The sequence below is a fragment of the Epargyreus clarus genome, unplaced genomic scaffold (genome assembly GCF_041222505.1).
Source record: "Epargyreus clarus isolate Ecla_fem2 unplaced genomic scaffold, WU_Ecla_fem_2.2 ptg000008l, whole genome shotgun sequence".
Classification (NCBI taxonomy): domain Eukaryota; kingdom Metazoa; phylum Arthropoda; class Insecta; order Lepidoptera; family Hesperiidae; genus Epargyreus; species Epargyreus clarus.
The window spans coordinates 6261824-6281252 of record NW_027332216.1 but is presented as its reverse complement, the minus strand read 5'-3'; the positions used below and the strand labels follow the sequence as shown (position 1 = coordinate 6281252).

Sequence of the window (19429 nt, the reverse complement as noted above, 5' to 3'; positions counted from 1 at the left end):
TAACCAATCCCAGAACTCACACTAAAGTGCCAGCAGAGCATACTAGAATAGCAAAAATCGGATGGATTTTTGACAAATATTTTTTTTTCGATCATGTCCACGTAACCAGATGGCGGGAACTCATTGGTTTTATATATACTAGTAACATAGCTACAATTTAAAAATATAACCAATCCCAGAACTCACACTTAAGTGCCAGCAGAGCATACTAGAATAGCAAAAATCGGATGGATTTTCGACAAATATTTTTTTTTCAATCATCTCCACGTAACCAGATGGCGGGAACTCATCGGTTTAATATAGACTAGTAACATAGCTACAATTTAAAAATATAACTAAACCGACAAATATTTTTTTCAATCATGTCCACGTAACCAGATACATTTATTGTTGGCTACTGGCTACAATTATTTGTTGAAAATCCATCCGATTTTTGCTATTCTAGTATGCTCCGCCGGCACTTTAGTGTGAGTTCTGTGATATGTTATATTTTAAAATTGTAACTATGTTACTAGTGTATTCAAAACCGATGAGTTCCCGTCATCTGGTTACGTGGAAATAATTTAAATAAAATATTTGTTAAAACTCCATCCGATTTTTGCCATTCTAGTATGCTCTGCTGGCACTTTAGTGTGAGTTCTGGGATTAGTTATATTTTTAAATTGTAGCTATGTTACTCATCTATATAAAACCGATGAGTTCCCGCTATCTAGTCACGTGGACATGATTGTAAAAATATATTTGTTGAAAATCCATCCAATTTTTATTATTCTAGTATGCTCTGCTGGCACTTTATTGAGAGTTCTGGGATTGGTTATATTTTTAAATTGTAGCTATGTTACTAGTCTATATAAAACCGATGAGTTCCCGCTAACTGGTTGCGTGGAAATAATTTTAAAAAAATATTTGTCGAAACTCCATCCGATTTTTGTTATTCTAGTATGCTCTGCTGGCACTTTAGTGTGAGTTCTGGGATTAGTTATATTTTTAAATTGTAGCTATGTTACTGGTCTATATAAAACCGATGAGCTCCCGCTATCTGGTTACGTAGACATGATTGAAAAAAAATATTTGTCGAAAATCCATTCGATTTTTGCTATTCTAGTATGCTCTGCTGGCACTTTAGTGTGAGTTCCAGGGTCAGTTATTGTACAAATGTATCATTTTATTACTAGGCTTTGCAAAATCGACGAGTTTCCACTCTTAAATAACCTTTTTGCTGATTTTTTTTGGTTAAATTTTTGTCAATTTATTCAATTCAATAAATTATTTTTTAAGTTTATTCGAGAGAACTATCACTGAAAACTATTAGGAACTCCAGGTATTAACTAATTACACTAATCAATAGCTTTTTTTTCAATTTTGTAGAAAATGCTCTGCTGTGTGAAGTTAGCAGAGCATTATTTCATTCTGCTTTATCTCCGTGAAATCGCCAGAACTATTCCTGAAAACTATCAGGAACTATAGAACTCATGTGCATGCGAATAGAACTCTCATTTTTTAGTGCTCTGCTGGCAAATGCTGTGCTAAGTTCACCAACATGTGGTTATACTATCATAACTTTTATTCAAGCTTAAAAATTAAAATGCAAATTATTTTTCAATCTTTATTGGTAATATCATACATCATAACTTATATGTAAATATTACAAAACAATTATTTGCAAAAGAAATAAACCAAAATATTATAATTTCTATACTTTTATATTAATATTTGAATAAACTAACGACGAAATATTATACATGTATGCACATTTACATAGATTACAAGGCCTTTTAACTAAATACTAAATTGGCTACTACAAATAGGAAGTGTGAATAGAAAAGAAAATGTGATGATATTATAATAATGTCTGCTTGAATTTCTCTATGTCAATAAATTCCTATCACAAATAGAAAGAAGCTATGTTGTGAAAATTTGTCAATATTTTGCTAAAGAACTTCTCATAAATAATCAATTACTTTGTTGCTAAAATTGTTACATGAGTTTAATCTAAGTTTAGAATCTTTTGTTTTTCCTATTTAATATAACTCTTTTTTTAAATAAATCTTTAAGCGTTAAGGCGTTTATTTTAATCGAAACTTATTAGTTCCGCTGTATTATTATTGTGTTCTGACTTAACAGGTGTTTGGGCTTGTTGGTTTGTCACAGAAGGTGGTCCAGTGGGGCCGTTATTGATGTTTTGTTGTTGCATCTTCATTTGTTGGGCTTGCATGTTCTGCGGCATTTGCTGGGGTTGAGCCATTTGCTGCACTTGACTAGGTATCTGCTGTGGCATCTGGTCATGCATATGTGGCGCTTGAGGCATCTGCTGGGGCATGCCAGGCATACCTTGATGAGGCATATGTTGCCCTTGCATCATCTGTTGTTGGCCAGCTAACTGATTGGGGGGCATCTGTTGGCCTTGGTTCATAGCTTGCATGTTTTGTTGTGGAATGTTTTGACCCTGGGGGAGCATTTGGTGTCCTTGCATAACCATTTGCTGGCCTGGCGCCTGTAAAGGCGGACCTTGCATGGGGATATTTTGACCTTGCGTTATTTGAGGCTGCTGAGGTTGTTGGGGATGAGGACCCTGTGACTGTAGTGTCTGTGGACCCTGAGGTAAGACACCTTGGCTTGTAGGAGGTAAGTGGTTGGGCATTGTCATGTTCTGTGCCTGTCCTGGTAACTGAGCCTGCATCATTGGTTGACCTGGGATTTGCATATTTTGTCCCTGCATTTGTGGTGGTTGTTGCATGTTAGGCATCTGTGAGCTTGTCTGTTGGTTTGGTTGATTTGGCTGGTTCATGTTCAATTGGTAACCTGTTACAGGCACTTGTTGGTTAGCTCCAGGTTGGTTTCCTTGCATTAACGGCATTCTCATGTTCTGCATTTGCATAAGCATAGGGTTATGGGGATTCATCTGTTGACCCATGGCGAGGGGAGGCATCATTGGTGCTTGAGGTTGCTGACCTTGATTAGGTATATTTTGTTTTGGAAGTTGCCCTGCTTGAGGATTCTGTTGCCCTGGTTGTCCGGTCAATCCGTTCGCAATATTCGGCGGCATCATTTGATGAACGCCAGGCTGCATTGGCATGCGCATTTGGTGCATCATCATCTGTTGTTGTATCGGGATTTGTTGTCCGATCGCTGGACGTAAGTTTGGCTGGTTCAGTGGCGCTTGCGCAGTAATGGATGGTTGACTAATTGGCACACCGGGAGTGGACATGGAATATGAGGTTGTCATTTGTGGCATAGATTGAGACATGGTGCCCATCTGATTCAATGTCATGGGCACATTAGCTTGTGACATTTGTGGTTGACCAGGCATGGGGATGGATCCATCTGTGGTTGGTTGGGGCACCATTTGTGGATGGAATTGTGGATTAGCATACATGGGTTGATTGGGGTAGCCAGGTTGAAATTGGTGCATTGAAACAGCGGGCATGTAATATCCACTGTTGGCAGACATCATGTACTGATGTTTTTGTTGCTCTTGACGCATCTGCATTTCTCTCTCTTGTTCCTGTGAAATAATAAAAGAATTTAAAATTTTTATTTTGTCACAAACATGTAGATGATCTACATTACATTTCACTTTATATTATTTCACTTTACATTTATTAATGGTACTAAGTACAGATATTTAAAGTAAAACTTCAACTAATAAAACCCTGACGCACATTCATGGTGTCACAGTTTTGTTTGTATTCAAATAGGGATAATTTATTTAAGGCTCACCAACACAGAAAACACAATAACAATTTACAAAGATAACAAGTACAGAATAAGAGGTCGTATCCCCACAATGATAGGCGAGTACGCCATACGTAATAAATAGACGCCTTAAAAGATTATAAAATACAAGGTTAATGTACAAATATGTAGAGTAATTCCATTTGAGTTTAAAATTAAATTTCTCTATACAAAATTATATAACACAAATAATGCATAATCTCTTTAAAAACGGAAAAAATGCTTCAGTGATTGACAAATATTTTGAACAAGCAACACAAACCTGCACCCGTTGCAGCGCGAGTTGCCGCTGGTACTGCAGGTACTCGTGCTTCTTCTTCCTCATCGCCTGCAGCTTGGCGGCCATCTGCATCTGCCGCTGGCGCTCCGCCGCCTCCGCCGCCTGCGCGATGCGCGCCGCGTGCTCCGCGCGCAACGTGTCCAGAGCAGCACGGCTATCGCGCACCTGGTTCACTTTGTCCTGCGAGTCACAGAGTTATTTAATTAATTTATTTTATTTATTATTTATGCACACATAATACAGATACGAGAATAAACAAACACATATAAAGAAATAATATGTACAATTATTTCTATACTCAGCGCCTAACACTGCTGTCATTACGCAGAAATAGATGCGGTGGTGCTGCCGTAATCGAATCACCACCATCAAAATGTATTTAATGTGTAGTTAAATATAGTACTGTGGTTTGAATCCTTTGCACCACAGGGTGCGCCTGCCAAGCAAGGTATTTCTGCCTAAAAGATAGGGCTTTGACACTCATAGCCTCATTGTTCTTGCCATTAATACACAATGACACTACATAAAAACCCACACCCAGAATAGATAACTAAAGTCATCTTTCAGATATCTGTCTGGCCAAGGATTAAACTCGGAATCCTTTGCGCGTCAGACGCAAAACCTTGTTTGGAAATGTTACTATTGAAAATCTCCATAATATCTTATGGCCCTGAATATTCAAAACTTAATCGAAATTATTAAGACGCTATAAAAAAAGATTAGACCCTCAATTACACTAACCTGTAAACTTTCTAAGTAGACACGCTTGTCATCTTGCTGCTGGATGTATCGTAGCAATCGAGAATGCATCGCTGTTATATTCATGAATAACGTTTGCACTGACGTATCATTGGCGATTGAACGGCCGCTATAATTAAAAAATACATTCAATTAAACTTCACTTATTTTTAAATAAACTAAAAATATAAACTGCAAACAATTGCTCCTTACAACATTACGTTTACCACACCGTTTTGCCATGCATGGTTCGAGATTGATTTCTTGTAAAGCATTTGTGTAAAAAAATACATTCAGCTAAATACAGAATGTCCTACGTTTCGAAGTTGGTTAAAAAATAATTTTGTTATGTTATAGATGCTGAATATTCAATTGCTCAAAACGTTAAGGACTACTGGTGTAGACAGAACATATTTTATAAGTTAGAACATATTTTATAATTTAGACATTGCCAACATGATTAGGATTATGTTTCTAAATTGCTCTTATACAAATACAATTCCCAAAGTAAAACTTACCGTGAGGAGTTACTTTTCATTCTGTTGACAAAGATTTCCACTTGAGATTTGAGAGATTCAACAAACTCGTCAATTTCCTTGTCTTCAGCATCGTCCTCTTGGGATTGTTTCGTTGGCGGCTTTATGAAGTCCTAAAATATATATTTTTTATGTTAAAAATAACAAAATTAACACTATAAAGTCATCAATGACGTCACAAATATTTACTACTTGTATGTCTTGTTTGGACTAGGAATTCTTAATGGTATGGTTACGACAGTATGAAGAGCTACAGTGTTCAACTTACTACTTTTTTTAAACACACTACAAGAGGTGTTCTATCTTAGTTTTCCGGGGTTGCAACAAGGTGAGATACTATTTCAGAAACAGCAACTTTAATTCAATTAATCTTAAATGATGCAAATTTAGGTATATTGGGGCAGCATTGACCACTTGTCATCATGTAGACTACACTTTCTATTAACCACAAAGTGTTCTGTAACCTTACATTCATAATAAAGTTGAATAGTATGTATGTAGTGTAATTAAATGTATGTTGACTTTCCATAATGGTCAATATAGTGCCTAATAAGTAATACCTCAGTGGACTCATGCGTCCCATGGGATGATGGAGCAGTCGGTGCGGCGGCGGTGTCACGTGACAGCCTCTGCTCCCAATAGTTCCTGTCGAGGTACCGGGAGAGCTCCGAGCTCGCTGTGGTGCTGTGTTCCGGCGAAGCGCTCACAGACGACGGCGTTGGGGACACTGGGGATATAGAAAAAAATATATAAGACAAATATATAATTTCATATGTACAGTCAACGGCAAAAGTAGATGATCAAAATCGGCCATTCAATACCAATGATCGTAATTTGCGTCAAAATAGTGTGGCGGTGAAGTGTTTCTAAAGCACAAGATTGTCAAGTGTACCAAATATTAACTAATAGTACTGCCGCCCAATATCGATGATCATTCATATCATTTCTTAGTTCTGACACTAAATAAGCTTAGAGAATTTGTGTATATGAATACTTTAAAGACAATTCGTAAAAACAACGTTATCATTTAAATGCATTCCCATTTCGCCAGACATGCATGTAATGTGACGAATACATTTATAAAACCAGGTAAACAGTGAACCAGACCTGCACCTTTAAGAGGCCTGAGATTCAAAGGACAGTTGAACATTTCAAATTACACATTTAGATAACTGTTTCGATTATATACAATACTAGTGGTGCCCGCGGCTTCGCCCGCATTTTAAAGAATTAATATGACATACATAAAACGGAGAAAAATTATACCTGCATTGGAATGACAATGGTGCCATCTGTCGAAAATCGGTCTTACCAACTCCCAAACCCTCGTAGCCCACGACCTTGGACAACGACTTTGCTAAAGATCATCACTTGATCAAATGTATAGTTTTCGATTCTATAACTACTTACGAATTAAAAAATAATTAAAAAACCTTTTCCGACGGACTAAATTGTGAATCTAAACCATTCTCAAGTCACCTTGAACACACACAACAAATTTCATCAAAATCAGTCCAGTCGTTTAGGAGGAGTACAGTGACATACCCACGCACATAAGAAATATATATATATATATATATAAAGATTTACGTTGCTGCATTTTTTAAACACTAAGCAATTCATTGTGGACGAATTTGTTGTGAACTTTAAAACAACACAAACTGCTTTGGTTGTGTCCTAGTTGAAGACATCGTCATTTTTGTCCTACTGTTGGGCCTATTCCCAGTGTTCTTTTAGAGTCAAATAGATTTAGCCTGTAGTCCTGCTCAATTGCGATTTGTATACCTTTTTTAAAGAACTTTCAGGCGTGTAGTTTGCTCGTGATGGTTTCCTTCACCATAAAAGCAAGTTTACTAATCTTTATTCATAGATAAGTCTTACCTATGTCTCTAGTGTGTTTATTAATCTACATTATGCACATAATTAAAAAAAATAAGATGTCTAAGAAACTAATAGACTCCCCATTAAGAAAGTCTTAACCTCTCTTTCACTATATTCTAACTGTAGTAAAATATTAATAATTAAATGTGTACCTGTTGGTACTTTCGTACAATAAACAAATACCTGTTGGATGTAGAGAAGTATCTGGTGCAATATGAGATCGCGAGCGTCGCTCTTTCTCCTTCTGTTCTGCCTCAGACTGGCTTAAGGCGAGAGCCAACTGTAATTCCTCTTCTTCTTGAAGCTCCTCAGCTGACTTCCCTGGTCGCTTCTGGTAATGTAAACATTAAGAAGATAGCATTGAAGTTTGTAATTTTCTTAGTCGAAGGTAAAATTCAGTAGGGCTTTCTATTTTTGACATTTGAGACTATGTGATACATAATGTGCATATTATTATTTATTTCTTGTTGTAATGTAAAGTAAGAATTTTCTATATTTACTAGTTGTGTATGTTTTTTATTAATATTATAGTTATTTTTATTTGGATATGTATTCACTTTGGATATACGATAATAATATGTATTTCAAACAGAAAATATTTAAATGAGAAGTTATAACCTAATTTCATATTTAGCTTAGCCAAGATATACAAGTAAGAAAGTTGCTTGTTTGTAATATAATTACATATAATAATTTAGATTTTTTTTTATTCTTATCAAATAACCCTTTAGCTATATCATAGAACTGCATAAAAAATAATTATATGTGATATGGAACTTTCAATGACTAACCTAATCATGCATGCATGATGATAATTGCATATTGCATGAAATGTATATGCAAAATTTCAGCTCGATTGGTATTGCAACTGGTATAAAGTTCAGTAGTAAGATTTGTACCTCACAAGGCAAGAAAAAAAGTTTGTTAAAAATAAAAGACTGATGAAATGGCATTAATTTTATTATATTATTAATTAATTACTAGTAAGATTATAATCTATATTACATTACTATGAGGATTACGGAAGATATCATAAAAAAAAAGAATCATTAACAATGAATAATGTCATAAATCGAAATATCAAACCCTAATTTTAATATCAGTCTAAATGTAAATTTATATCTAATAGTAAAATGTTAAGTTCACAATGTCAAGTTTTACAAAAGGGTGTTAGGTTGGACAACCTAATTTTGTCTCAATCGCCTAACAAACTTTGGCGTTTCCGGTACTGTTAACGGAGCCACGGATCTTTCCGGTACAAAGGGAACCATTACGGGCACAGGTTTCGCGTGGTGTATAAGTTTGGCTCTTAACTCAGCCTTGGCTCTTTCTTCCGCTTCAAGCTGTTCCTGTTCCTTCTCCTTCCGTAATTTCTCGTTTTGTTCCTCTTTCTCTCTAAGTAAGCGTTCAAACTCTTCTCTTTCCGCTGCCCGTTTTTCGGTAGTCAGATCAAATGGCTTTGGTTTGATTATGTGGAAAGGTTGGTAGACAGGTTTGAACGGTTCCTTATAGAGCACATTGGGTGGACGAGCTTCAAACTTTACATGGTTCTCTTTGTTTTCGGAAGAGGTATTTGAGGCGCTACTTTTAGCAGTGGCACATCGCATTTGCTTCTTGACGGCACCGGGCAAGGGGTGCGCTTTGAATTGGGACGCAAGTCTACGTTCTTCCTCTATTTGTTGCTTAATTCGTTCTTCTCTACGTTTCTTCAACTCTTCATCACGCTTTTCAAATGAGAATGGTTCTGGTTTCACTGGTCCATGTCGCTGCATTGTTTTTTCCGCATTTTTCTGTGTATGGTTATGCGCATGTTTATTCGCAACCTCATTTCTATTGGATTCCTTAAGATGATCAGCAGAATTGGCTCTTTTGTAGTGAAACTTGGGTGTTTGTGGTTTGGTTACTTGCACTGGTGGTTTAATGGGGATCTGTGGTTTCTCCAGTATATGTTTAGGAGCCGGTCGAGCTTTGAATTGTTGGACCTGCCCGGGCGACTGTGCAGCTTTCTTGTGCACTTCTGTTAATTTAAATGGCTCCGGAACGGTTATCGGTTTTCTGTGGACTTCTGGCAAGTTCTTACTGCCCTCAATGACAGATTTAGGTATAGGATTCGCTTTAATCTTGAACTTTCTAATTTCTTCTAGTTCCATCTCTTCTTTCTCTTTCTGTGACAGGATGTGGTGAGGTCTGGCGCGTGCCTTACAGCGCAGCATCGGTGACTGTGGAACGGTAAGACCCGAAGGCCCAGTGGCGCCGTTCGATCGGAATGTTTTCGGACGTGTAGAATGGAAACGGCCAGGCGTGTCCCGCTGATAGTGATATATTGCCTCCGCCATCGACACGAATTTAGTTCTGGACAGCTCGTGAGTGGCTTCAACGGGCTTGCGATACCTCTGATAGATGTCTTGTTGGTCATCGTGAAGTTGTAAATTTAAGAATTCTTCTTTGATCGCTGCTATATCATTCATAGATAAAGACTTTCTCATCGATCCATATTCGTTTTGAAAAGAACTATCGAGTTTGTTGTGATCACCAAAATCATCATCAATAGGTGTGATTGGTTCGTCCTTAATGTGCAATTTCCCGCTTGGCGTAAAATGTAATTCACCGCGGAAATTTGTTACATGATTCCTAGCCATTTTCAATTAATAATCACTGTCCAAACAATTCGTCGAATAATAATTTTTGTCTTCTTTCTTGTCCTCAATCGTAAATCTTGTCGTTATTTTTGAACTAACGCTTTAGGTACTAAACTTTGAATTGAAACAGTTGTCAAAGTCATATCTCGTTTTAAATCCGTATACGGTTGCCATGGACAAAGGCAGTTGGCAGCATTGATAAGTACTGTATGAGATAAAGTAAAATTTAATTTTACTCCAAGATAAAACTAATTTGCAAAAAATATTATAATTATATTGGATATAAAATTTACTTCATGCTATTTATATAATGTAATAAAAGAATACCGATTTTTGTTATGAATTACGAAAGTAAAATGGCTGCCTTCCGATAAATTTGTAATAAAAAAAACTAAACGTCAAGTTGTTGACGTAACGTCAAATTGACAATCTACCAAGCGGCGCAGTGCTGAGTAATAAAATTTAATGTATGCTATTATTACACGGCAAAAGTAAATTGTGGTTGTTCAATTGCTTATATTTACAAAAATAACACGATATCCGGAACTAAATTAGTTCAAAATGTCGCAAGCATTACCAAATCCGAACACTTTGTTACCACTCGAGCTCGTAGACAAATGTATAGGATCGCGAATTCACATTATCATGAAAAACGACAAGGAAATGGTCGGAACTCTGCAAGGCTTCGACGACTTTGTGAATATGCTATTAGACGACGTCACAGAATACGAATCGACGCCAGAGGGAAGGAAGATAACTAAGTTGGATCAAATCTTACTAAACGGCAACAATATTGCGATGTTGGTCCCCGGCGGTGAAATGCCGGGTGATTCTTACGAGGGACAGTGAAAATTCCATTATTTAGTGCTAATCTTAATAAAATAAACTAATTGTAAGTGTAAACAAAAACTTGTTTTTATTTATATTGTAATCACGTAGTTAACCTTATAAATCACGCCGATACGACGCAATTCAAGATTAGTAGCGAAATAATTTGCTAATAAATTCTCCAAGCCTAACCCGGAAACTATGAAATAACTTACTTTTGTCAATTTAGAATTTTCAAATTAACTATATGTTTCATGTTTATAACTCATAGGTGAAAAACATGCCATAGATGTAATCTCCATTCTTATAAAACAGAAACAAATGATGAAAAAAAAACACTTGCCTCTGCTAAAAGTACTTGAAATTCAATATCTCAAACTTAATTACATAAAAATCTTGAGGTAAATGTTGTTAATTTACATACCTGTGGTTGTGCTGTTCCATAGTCGCTGGAGGTGTCAGCAATTTCCAGTTTCGCTGAAGAAGATGGCGGGCGGCTCACTTTGTCAAAACAAGCATCGCACACTCTCACCTATTAACATACTTGAACATTTGAATACTATTTGTGAATGTGTGTCTACATATATATTATACTGATACATGCCTGTGATATGATATTGAAGAATACCAAAGGCAAACTCCAGTATAGTATAGTATTCCATAATTATACAAAAAACATTCTTTCTCATCAAAATACAAAATAAAATCATGAATATCGCTTATCCTGCATAAATATCATGGCTTAGTCGACAGTGGACAGATTATACAATAGACATCGTATACAATTCTAATTTATTTTTTCAAAATCTGTCTTATGTAGAATCTGTCTTAAGTATAATCTGTCCAATGAAGAAACTGTCCAGTATAGAATTTGCCCCAAGTAGAATCTGCCTATGCTAGACTATGATGTCCAAAGTAGAATCTGTCCAATGTAGACTAAACCAATATCATTTATCATGTTATACACAACAACTGACATTGGCACGACCCTGTCATACATACATACATTAAAACCATTTCATTATTTGCATGTGATTCCTTCCACCACAAAAAATGTAGACATTGACAATAAAAACAAGTTGAAGAACATTAAAAAACATAATAGACAAGACTTATGTCATGTTTAAGAGTAAATAACTATATAATTATACTATTCACCTCTTTTTCTATACCAAACTTTGGCAGAGTAGATGTCTTGGAGCTGCATTGTTGACAAAAAACTTGACCACACGCACGGCAGTGATGGCGGCGCACCATCAAGCTGAAGGCGACGCGACATCTGGACGAAATACAATTCGTACAATAGATAAAGTTCACTAAGAAACGGAATGTTAACCCAGTGTCATAAATGAATTGAATAGTTAGGCTTCAGTGTGCCACACTGGCCTAGAGTGTTAGCAGGGCTGGATTTAGAGGTCTAGAGGCCTTGGGGCAACAAAGGAGTGGAGGCCCCCTGGCCCCAAATTATTTTCCGAATAAAATGAACAATTTTTCAGTTGAGTTTTTCAATAAATATTTTATTGTGAAACGCAGATAGATTCTTCTAGTATTCATGTTTGTACAAAGTACTGTTGATACAGGTAAAACAGCGAAAAAAATGTCAAAGGAAAAGATTTTTTTTTTACTAGTGTTTACTAGTCGGAATTAAAAAAAAATCCGACGTCTGTATTGTGGGGGTCCCTCTTTAGTGGAGGCCCCGGGGCTGCTGCCCCGGTTGCCCTCCCTTAAATCCGGCCCTGAGTTAGAGACTTTATACACTCTTGAGTAATTCTTAGAGAAATCTGGGGCATAATTTCCTCATGATGTTATCCTCTAGCATTCAAATAAGTGATCATTAAATTTTAGAATATCCCAAGTTCAACACTGGTGTCTGGAAATTCCTTGGACCACCAGGAGATGAATTTTGAACCACTACGACCACAAAACTATCAAAGACAAAAACTTTTAAACAAACGATGAGAGTAAACATAATTCAGGAAAATTTGTATAAAATATTCAGTAGGTCTATATGTAAACATACCTGTGACAGACTTCTCCGTCCGCCCATTCAGGAGCTGTATCAGCTGAGAACATTGCATCAGATTCTTTCAACGGTGGAAACTTGTATCCTTCAGCCTTCAGAATATTCACTGTGTCCTGTTGAACAAACCACAATCAACACAACAACTCACTACTTAAAAAATAATGTTATTCACTTTAATTTGGTTTTGTACCATTTTCTCATGAAACTCAAGCTGAATTTGTATTTACAACTTTGTACAACACAGCAACGAAACAACTTAGACAAGAAAAACAACTGAACAATGAAATGCTATAGCCTTGTTTCACTATCAAGATAAAAACTGAATCAGTAAATAACATACAAAATCTGTTGCTGGGTTTGAGGTAAACATGACTCATGCATTCAATGACACCTTTGCAATCTGCTAGTGAGGTAAAAACCGTATTTTCCGTGAAACTATGCCAACACTATGCTTTTTGTAACAGCAAATTTTTACTATTGCAACAAATCATTTTAAATATATTGATTATAAATAATATGAATTTATGAAAAGTACCTATTTGATTATATTATCATTCTAGAGCATTTAGACAGAACCAGAATATATTAATATTTAGACATTTTTTAAACAATAACACTAATTTTTGTTTTTTTTTTATTTTTGTATCAAATCAACGGTAACCTAGGTAACATATGGATACATAAAACGTGTTTCAGCATATTTGATAATATTCTAGCAAATCCATGTTGAGTCAGGGTATACAGCCTGGTATCATTTAATCAATACTTAGTTATTTTTCAACAATTATATCAACAAAATACATATCATACAATGCATATACCATAGGTATATATAATAACAATATTTATTGGGCATTAAAGATAACAAAATGTGTGGAAGATTTCAAAACATCAGGGCGTTGACTCAATACTGCACTGTACCTACACATTAACTGTAATTTATCGCCGTCCAGCTGATTAGATGTTATTAAATCAACAATTCACAATCTATTTATACCTTTGACACATTACCAGCTCAAATTATTGAAGAATGAGTGAATCATGACCACTGAACATATACACAAAACACAGACCACTGAACATATAAATACAAAAACATCACATATATGTATACACTACTGAGAGATATGACAAAATGAATACTTATTCAGAACTGGCCAACACCCTACAGCTAATTGAATTAAGGGTGAAAATCAATAGAGGTACACAGTGTCACTAATGTGTTAAATCTTCTTGCAGGTGATAAAAATATACTGTGTTATAAAGTATTAAATACTGATGTACTAATTATGATACATGTATAGAAAAACTGTGTTATTTATAAAGGAATTTGAGGCCTTTAGAGTTTTCTAAATAATTAACTACAATGTGACACAATAGGTTTTATGGGTGGATATTTCCATTCTTTTCTTGAGTTAAACAATATACTCAAAAAATAATAAAACCGTTAAAAAAAAATCAATACTACAATATGTTTTTACAATATAAGCAAAGAAAAAAATAGCGATTTATTTTAAACAGTGTTATGAAACAAAACATAGACCCATTATTTTGTTATTTTTCATTTCTATGTTACTTATTAATATGATTGATTATTTATTTATCTCCTGTAAGTGAGACACTATTGGTCTAAATGCAGATAGTTATATAGTACCTACTGAGTAGACAGTGTGTATTAAATATATTATGTTGATATTTTATTACATTGACATATAATCAAGTATTGATTGAGAAAATCTGAAAAACATGTTAATGAATAACTGCACTTTGCATCTTCAAGAATCTCCTGATTCCATGATCACTTCAACTCTGGCTTACTTATCAGTACAAAATGGTTTAATTAAAATTCCACAAATAAGCAGTATTCAATTGTTAAATTTAGAAGTAGGTTAAAGTCTCCTTCCTACTTTTGTTTATAGACAGGTAACATACAAATCAAGCTATTAAAAAAGTGGAATTCAGAATTACTTAAATTTATTATTATATAACATATACATTCCTCATTATGGTTTTTAAGAAAGACTGAGCTAAAGCTGATAGAATTATTGATAAGTTATTACAATGAATCTGGATATTCCAATTTAATGTATATCATATAAACATGTATATATTCATCAATCATCTGTAGTCTGTCAATCTATAAAGCAGTACTATTATGTATTTATATTAACTGCATAGTCTACACCAAATTGCTAGTCCACTCTGAAGTTGTTGCGAGCAGGTGTAGTCATACAATTTGCTATGGCGACAGGATTAATTACTTTATTCAGAGTAAACTAGCAGTTTACGTGGACTATACTATAAATCTTACCTGGACGGCTCTGTATTTGGGTGTGTTGCGGAAAGCAAAAGCCCAAGCTTGTATTAGCTCCAATATCTTGGTGCGCAGGTTTTCGTGTGGAGTTGTTTTCACCAAGTCACGGAGCATCTCACAGAATGCTTTGCTTGCCACTTCATCATGGATTCCAGAACCTAAGAGGGGAAATTTATTAACATTTATTATGTATATACAGAAAATAAATTATATATCTAATACTTTACTTTTTAGGGTTCCGTACCCAAAGGGTAAAAACGGAACCCTATTACTAAGACTCTACTGTCTGTCCGTCTGTCACAGGGCTCTATCTCTGGAACTGTAATAGACACTTGAATTTCTTACAGAAAATATATAATGGTTGCCACTATAACAACCAATGTTAAACATAAAAAGGGGGCCCCATATAACAAACTGGTATATTTCAATATTTTTTGAACTGTGAACCATTATAGGTAGACAGTTCAAAGTTTCCACAATTTATGTACCTCAATGGCTACTATAATAACAAATACTAGAAATTTAAAAAAAAATGTGTGTGTGTGTGTCAGCTACGACGCACGATTGGAGTTTACTCCTTACGAATGATAATTATGATATATATCGAATAGAAAAAGGGTAGGTAAATGAACGCATCTGCTAAAATGATAAGAGAAACAAACATATATCTGTAATTATTCGGATTATTTATATTACTTCAATAATGCGTATTACATAAAGTATGTTACAAAATAATATAAAATAGCGCCATCTAGTAGCAAGTTTTATAAATTGTAAGTTTGCAAGTTTATCAATCTATGTATTTTGGTTCCAAATATTATAATGGTAACTTAATATAATTGTTTATATTAAAGTAAATTTTAATATAATATAATTATTTATATTTAAAACAATGTTAAACGTTTTATAACTTAAAACTTAATAATTATAATTTCTTTGCCATCTATAAAATATCCTTGTTGCAATTTACGGATGAAATTTATATGAGACTCAATAAACATGTTATTATATGTAATTTGGATTGTTTCTGAATGTTTTATAATTCTAGAATTCATTTAAAACGTATTGCTAATTTTATATAACTTATTTTGAACATAATTCATTAGCAATAATTCTGTAATAAATATTAAATAATACTGTTTTGATTTTGCCCGTTTATCGTTGATAGATGGTGCTGATCAATAATGCATCCATTTTTATAAGTTAAATTAATATATCAGTAACTTACAAAAGCCTCTTTATGTTAAAAACTTATTTTGCTAATATTATATCTTATTCAATTGCTTACTGATTTTATATGTTACTCTTCTTTAAAAACGTTCATAAAAGATTGTTAATCATATTATGGCGCCAATGTTCATATTTTTCAGTGTTTATAAATGATCAAACCTATAACTTAATTTATGCAAAAATGTAAACAAATTAGTTAATGACGTTTTAATGTTTTATATATTGCTAATTATTTTTATTGTAATAATTACTTTCATATGGGATTTGAACTTACTGTATTTTAAATTAATAAAAGCACTCTTGATTCATATTTTGGTTACCGTTACGCCTCAACTTTTCGTGTTACACTTGATTTTACTCCTCATAAAATTTCCGTACCGGGCCTTATAACTCAAATCGTTTCTTAAGGAGTAAACTCCAAAAGAAAACTGTGGTGGCACAGAACCCTCTGGGTGCAGGTTTGACTTGCACATGGACAATTATTAAACTCTATTTTTGAGATAGTCCTTCTTAATAGACAAGTAAACAAACAATCCATATAAATGTTATTAAGCCCTATTTTTGAAGTCTTTCATATTAACCCGGGTATTTATATAGTAATAGGGTTGAAAATAAATATAGGATATTTTTATTATATTCTGTTGAGCCTTGTTCTGGCATATCCTAATTTAGACAGATATTTCGCTTGTAGGTTTTTCATAGGAATGATAGGTCATATTCACACCCAAAAATATATAAACAACATATAGAACTGAGCCTGTTGAAAAAAGCCTTAAGTATATAATTTATAATGTAACTTATACTTTTAAATCTATAGTGATTTATGTAATGGTTAAAATGAGAATAATCAGATGATTTTCAATTGTTCTTTCAAAAAATTAGCCAATTCTCTGAATAGTTATTACATAAAATAAATTATAACATTGAAGGAAAACCATTGAAAATATTCCTAGGTAAGTAACTGTTTTTAAAGTACACAAATATTATCTAAACTAACCAGAAAATATTAAAACATATTTTTAGTGAGTAATGTATGTGCATTTATGTTAGTATGATTTTACATGTAGAAAAAAGGTGAAGTCTAGCAAACCACATTTTTTTAAATGTTGGAAACGATAGCCTACTCTCCTTCCGTCCTGGTAAAGCCAAGTGGCCAAGGACTCGTACTGGGTAACTGGCTGGCTGGATACTAACTGGTGTTGGGATAAACATGGGTCGGTGATGATATTAATACATACCACAGTTTTTTACAATACTCTCAAGAGTTAGCAATGCAAACATAGCCTGGTGAGGATTTTGCGAATATAGCTTCTTTTTGACGGCTGCCACTGCGTATTTAGGGCTGAAAACAACATAAAAAACAGTAAACATAATATAAAAAACAAAACTAAGTAAGTCACCAATCAGTCAGCATATGAGTGGTAAAATACTTACGTGCAGTCATTTTGTCTAATTAGATCACAAATTTGCAGTATCGTCGGCCAATCGGGGTCTAAGCGTAAATTACTAGTAGCTTTATCTAGAACAATTGATTTCACAATTAGTGAAGATAATGTCAAAGGGCTCACCCTACATTGAGATTTCACAAAAACATAATATAAAACTTTCTTTTCACGCACATAGATACGTTTCTCTCGTAAACAACATCAAAACAAAAAAGAAAGTAATGCAAATTAGAAAAATCTCAAAAGGAAATTACCGAAATGATAACATGATTCATTGTAAAGCCAAACTTAGTATGATATCGCAATAAGTAGACTTACCAAGTAATTTGTCAAAATTGTTAGCTCGAAACATCTTTTAAAACGAGTATTTTGTACGATAAAGTTTTGTTTTAGAAAATCAACACTGACGATTCTTTTTCAATGAACACAAAAATGACAGCTCACTTTTGTCAATTTTCTTGATTTTTCTGTAGTTTGGTAGCATTGGTTGGACGTCATAGATAGTTTTTCTTTTTCTAAATATGTAAATGTTTCTTTCAGCCTGTTGTACTTATTACAATAAATAGTCTTACAATAATATAAAATTATTATTAGATATGTATATTTTTATTAATATTATCATATCATAAAATAATAATTAGTCCTTTTATTTTAAATAGTAACATACTTTTTATTTTACCGATAAATTGTCTATATACGAATTGTTGTACATCTGTTTGCGATATTATGTTATGTTATAGGACATTCCCACAGACCTGTATTGTTGGGTGGCCATTCCAGTACAGGTTAAAGTTATAAATATAATATTCCAAACGAAGAATGGACGCAGTGATGAAAGAAAAATTTTGTTACTGACAATTTGTATTAAATGCAAAAATAAGTAAAAATAGTTACATAATCTTTTCATTTAATTTGAACATCAAAGCTGGTTGATAGGCACCCTATAAATGTACGCATTTTAAAATCCTACCGACTCAGCCATATACTAATGCGTTTGTTGTATTTGCAATAGTTAGTTAGGTATTTGGCCTTCAAGTATTTTATCACATAGATCATTATCGATACTTTTTGCTTTCATACATTTTATCACCAAACTCTGATATCTATTAACTGTGCCAGCGATTTCATTCCTTAAACTTTTTTTTTTATCTACTTGGAGGTATATTAAATTCCAATTTTTATTTCAATATTTTCTAATTCACGCTGTTTCATTATGTACCTACTCTGCATTGATTGGTGATTGTACTCGTATGAAATTTAAAATTTTACTTCAACCCTTAGTACACTATACTTTATTAGAAGAAGAAACATAAAATAATATAAGTCATATTTTTATGATATCATGGAAGGTGTGAATAATTTAGTTCTCATATCAAACCTGCCGTATCTGTTATCAATGTAAACATTATCGTACAACGAAATATGATAGGTGGTACTTACACACAAATTTTACTAGTAAAAGTGTGTCTGCAGTTTTTTAGTTTCTCATAACGCGACAGTCACATAATTAAATAAACAAGCATTTAATATTAGTGTAAAATGACCATAGAAACATTCTTCAAGGCACATATGGAAGTGAATAGTAAAAAGCTTACAAAAATAGATCAAGATTTACAACGGTGCGTAAGACAATTAACGGCAGTGAAATTAAGACTTACTGCTCTTGAAATTCAAATCATGGCCATGAGAACGATACATCACGATATTATGGAGCTTCGGAAAATTTTGCGAATTCTACATCCAAATATCCAAAAATATAAGCCAATGGATTCTGAAATAA

The 19429-nt window shown here is 33.9% G+C and overlaps 3 protein-coding genes across 5 annotated transcripts; 1 reads left to right on the top strand and 2 right to left on the bottom strand.

The window, feature by feature from the left end:
* Nucleotides 1-1592: 1592 nt before the first annotated feature.
* Hrs (Hepatocyte growth factor regulated tyrosine kinase substrate) lies at nucleotides 1593-18110 on the bottom strand. Of its 3 annotated transcripts, XM_073075809.1 has the most exons (13): nucleotides 17968-18110; nucleotides 17639-17723; nucleotides 17443-17546; nucleotides 14972-15132; nucleotides 12658-12773; nucleotides 11796-11916; nucleotides 11062-11169; nucleotides 7354-7501; nucleotides 5850-6016; nucleotides 5272-5402; nucleotides 4757-4883; nucleotides 3998-4195; nucleotides 1593-3505 (listed from the first exon to the last, which is right to left on the bottom strand). In XM_073075809.1, the coding sequence occupies exons 1-13, from the start codon at nucleotides 17999-18001 to the stop codon at nucleotides 2072-2074; spliced, it is 2934 nt and encodes a 977-aa protein (XP_072931910.1). In that variant the 5' UTR covers nucleotides 18002-18110; the 3' UTR covers nucleotides 1593-2071. The 3 variants fall into 3 exon arrangements, with proteins under 3 accessions (XP_072931910.1, XP_072931912.1, XP_072931911.1); XM_073075811.1 differs by lacking the exons at nucleotides 14972-15132; nucleotides 17443-17546; nucleotides 17639-17723; nucleotides 17968-18110 and adding an exon at nucleotides 13658-13778; XM_073075810.1 differs by lacking the exons at nucleotides 14972-15132; nucleotides 17443-17546; nucleotides 17639-17723; nucleotides 17968-18110 and adding an exon at nucleotides 12851-12980.
* Nucleotides 8113-9949, bottom strand: LOC140744268 (targeting protein for Xklp2). The gene has a single exon (XM_073075812.1). It carries the CDS (start codon nucleotides 9807-9809, stop codon nucleotides 8355-8357), a length of 1455 nt encoding a protein of 484 aa, XP_072931913.1. The 5' UTR covers nucleotides 9810-9949; the 3' UTR covers nucleotides 8113-8354.
* On the top strand, nucleotides 10216-10718 carry LOC140744269 (U6 snRNA-associated Sm-like protein LSm5). Its single transcript, XM_073075813.1, has one exon. It carries the CDS (start codon nucleotides 10371-10373, stop codon nucleotides 10656-10658), a length of 288 nt encoding a protein of 95 aa, XP_072931914.1. The 5' UTR covers nucleotides 10216-10370; the 3' UTR covers nucleotides 10659-10718.
* Nucleotides 18111-19429: the final 1319 nt, after the last annotated feature.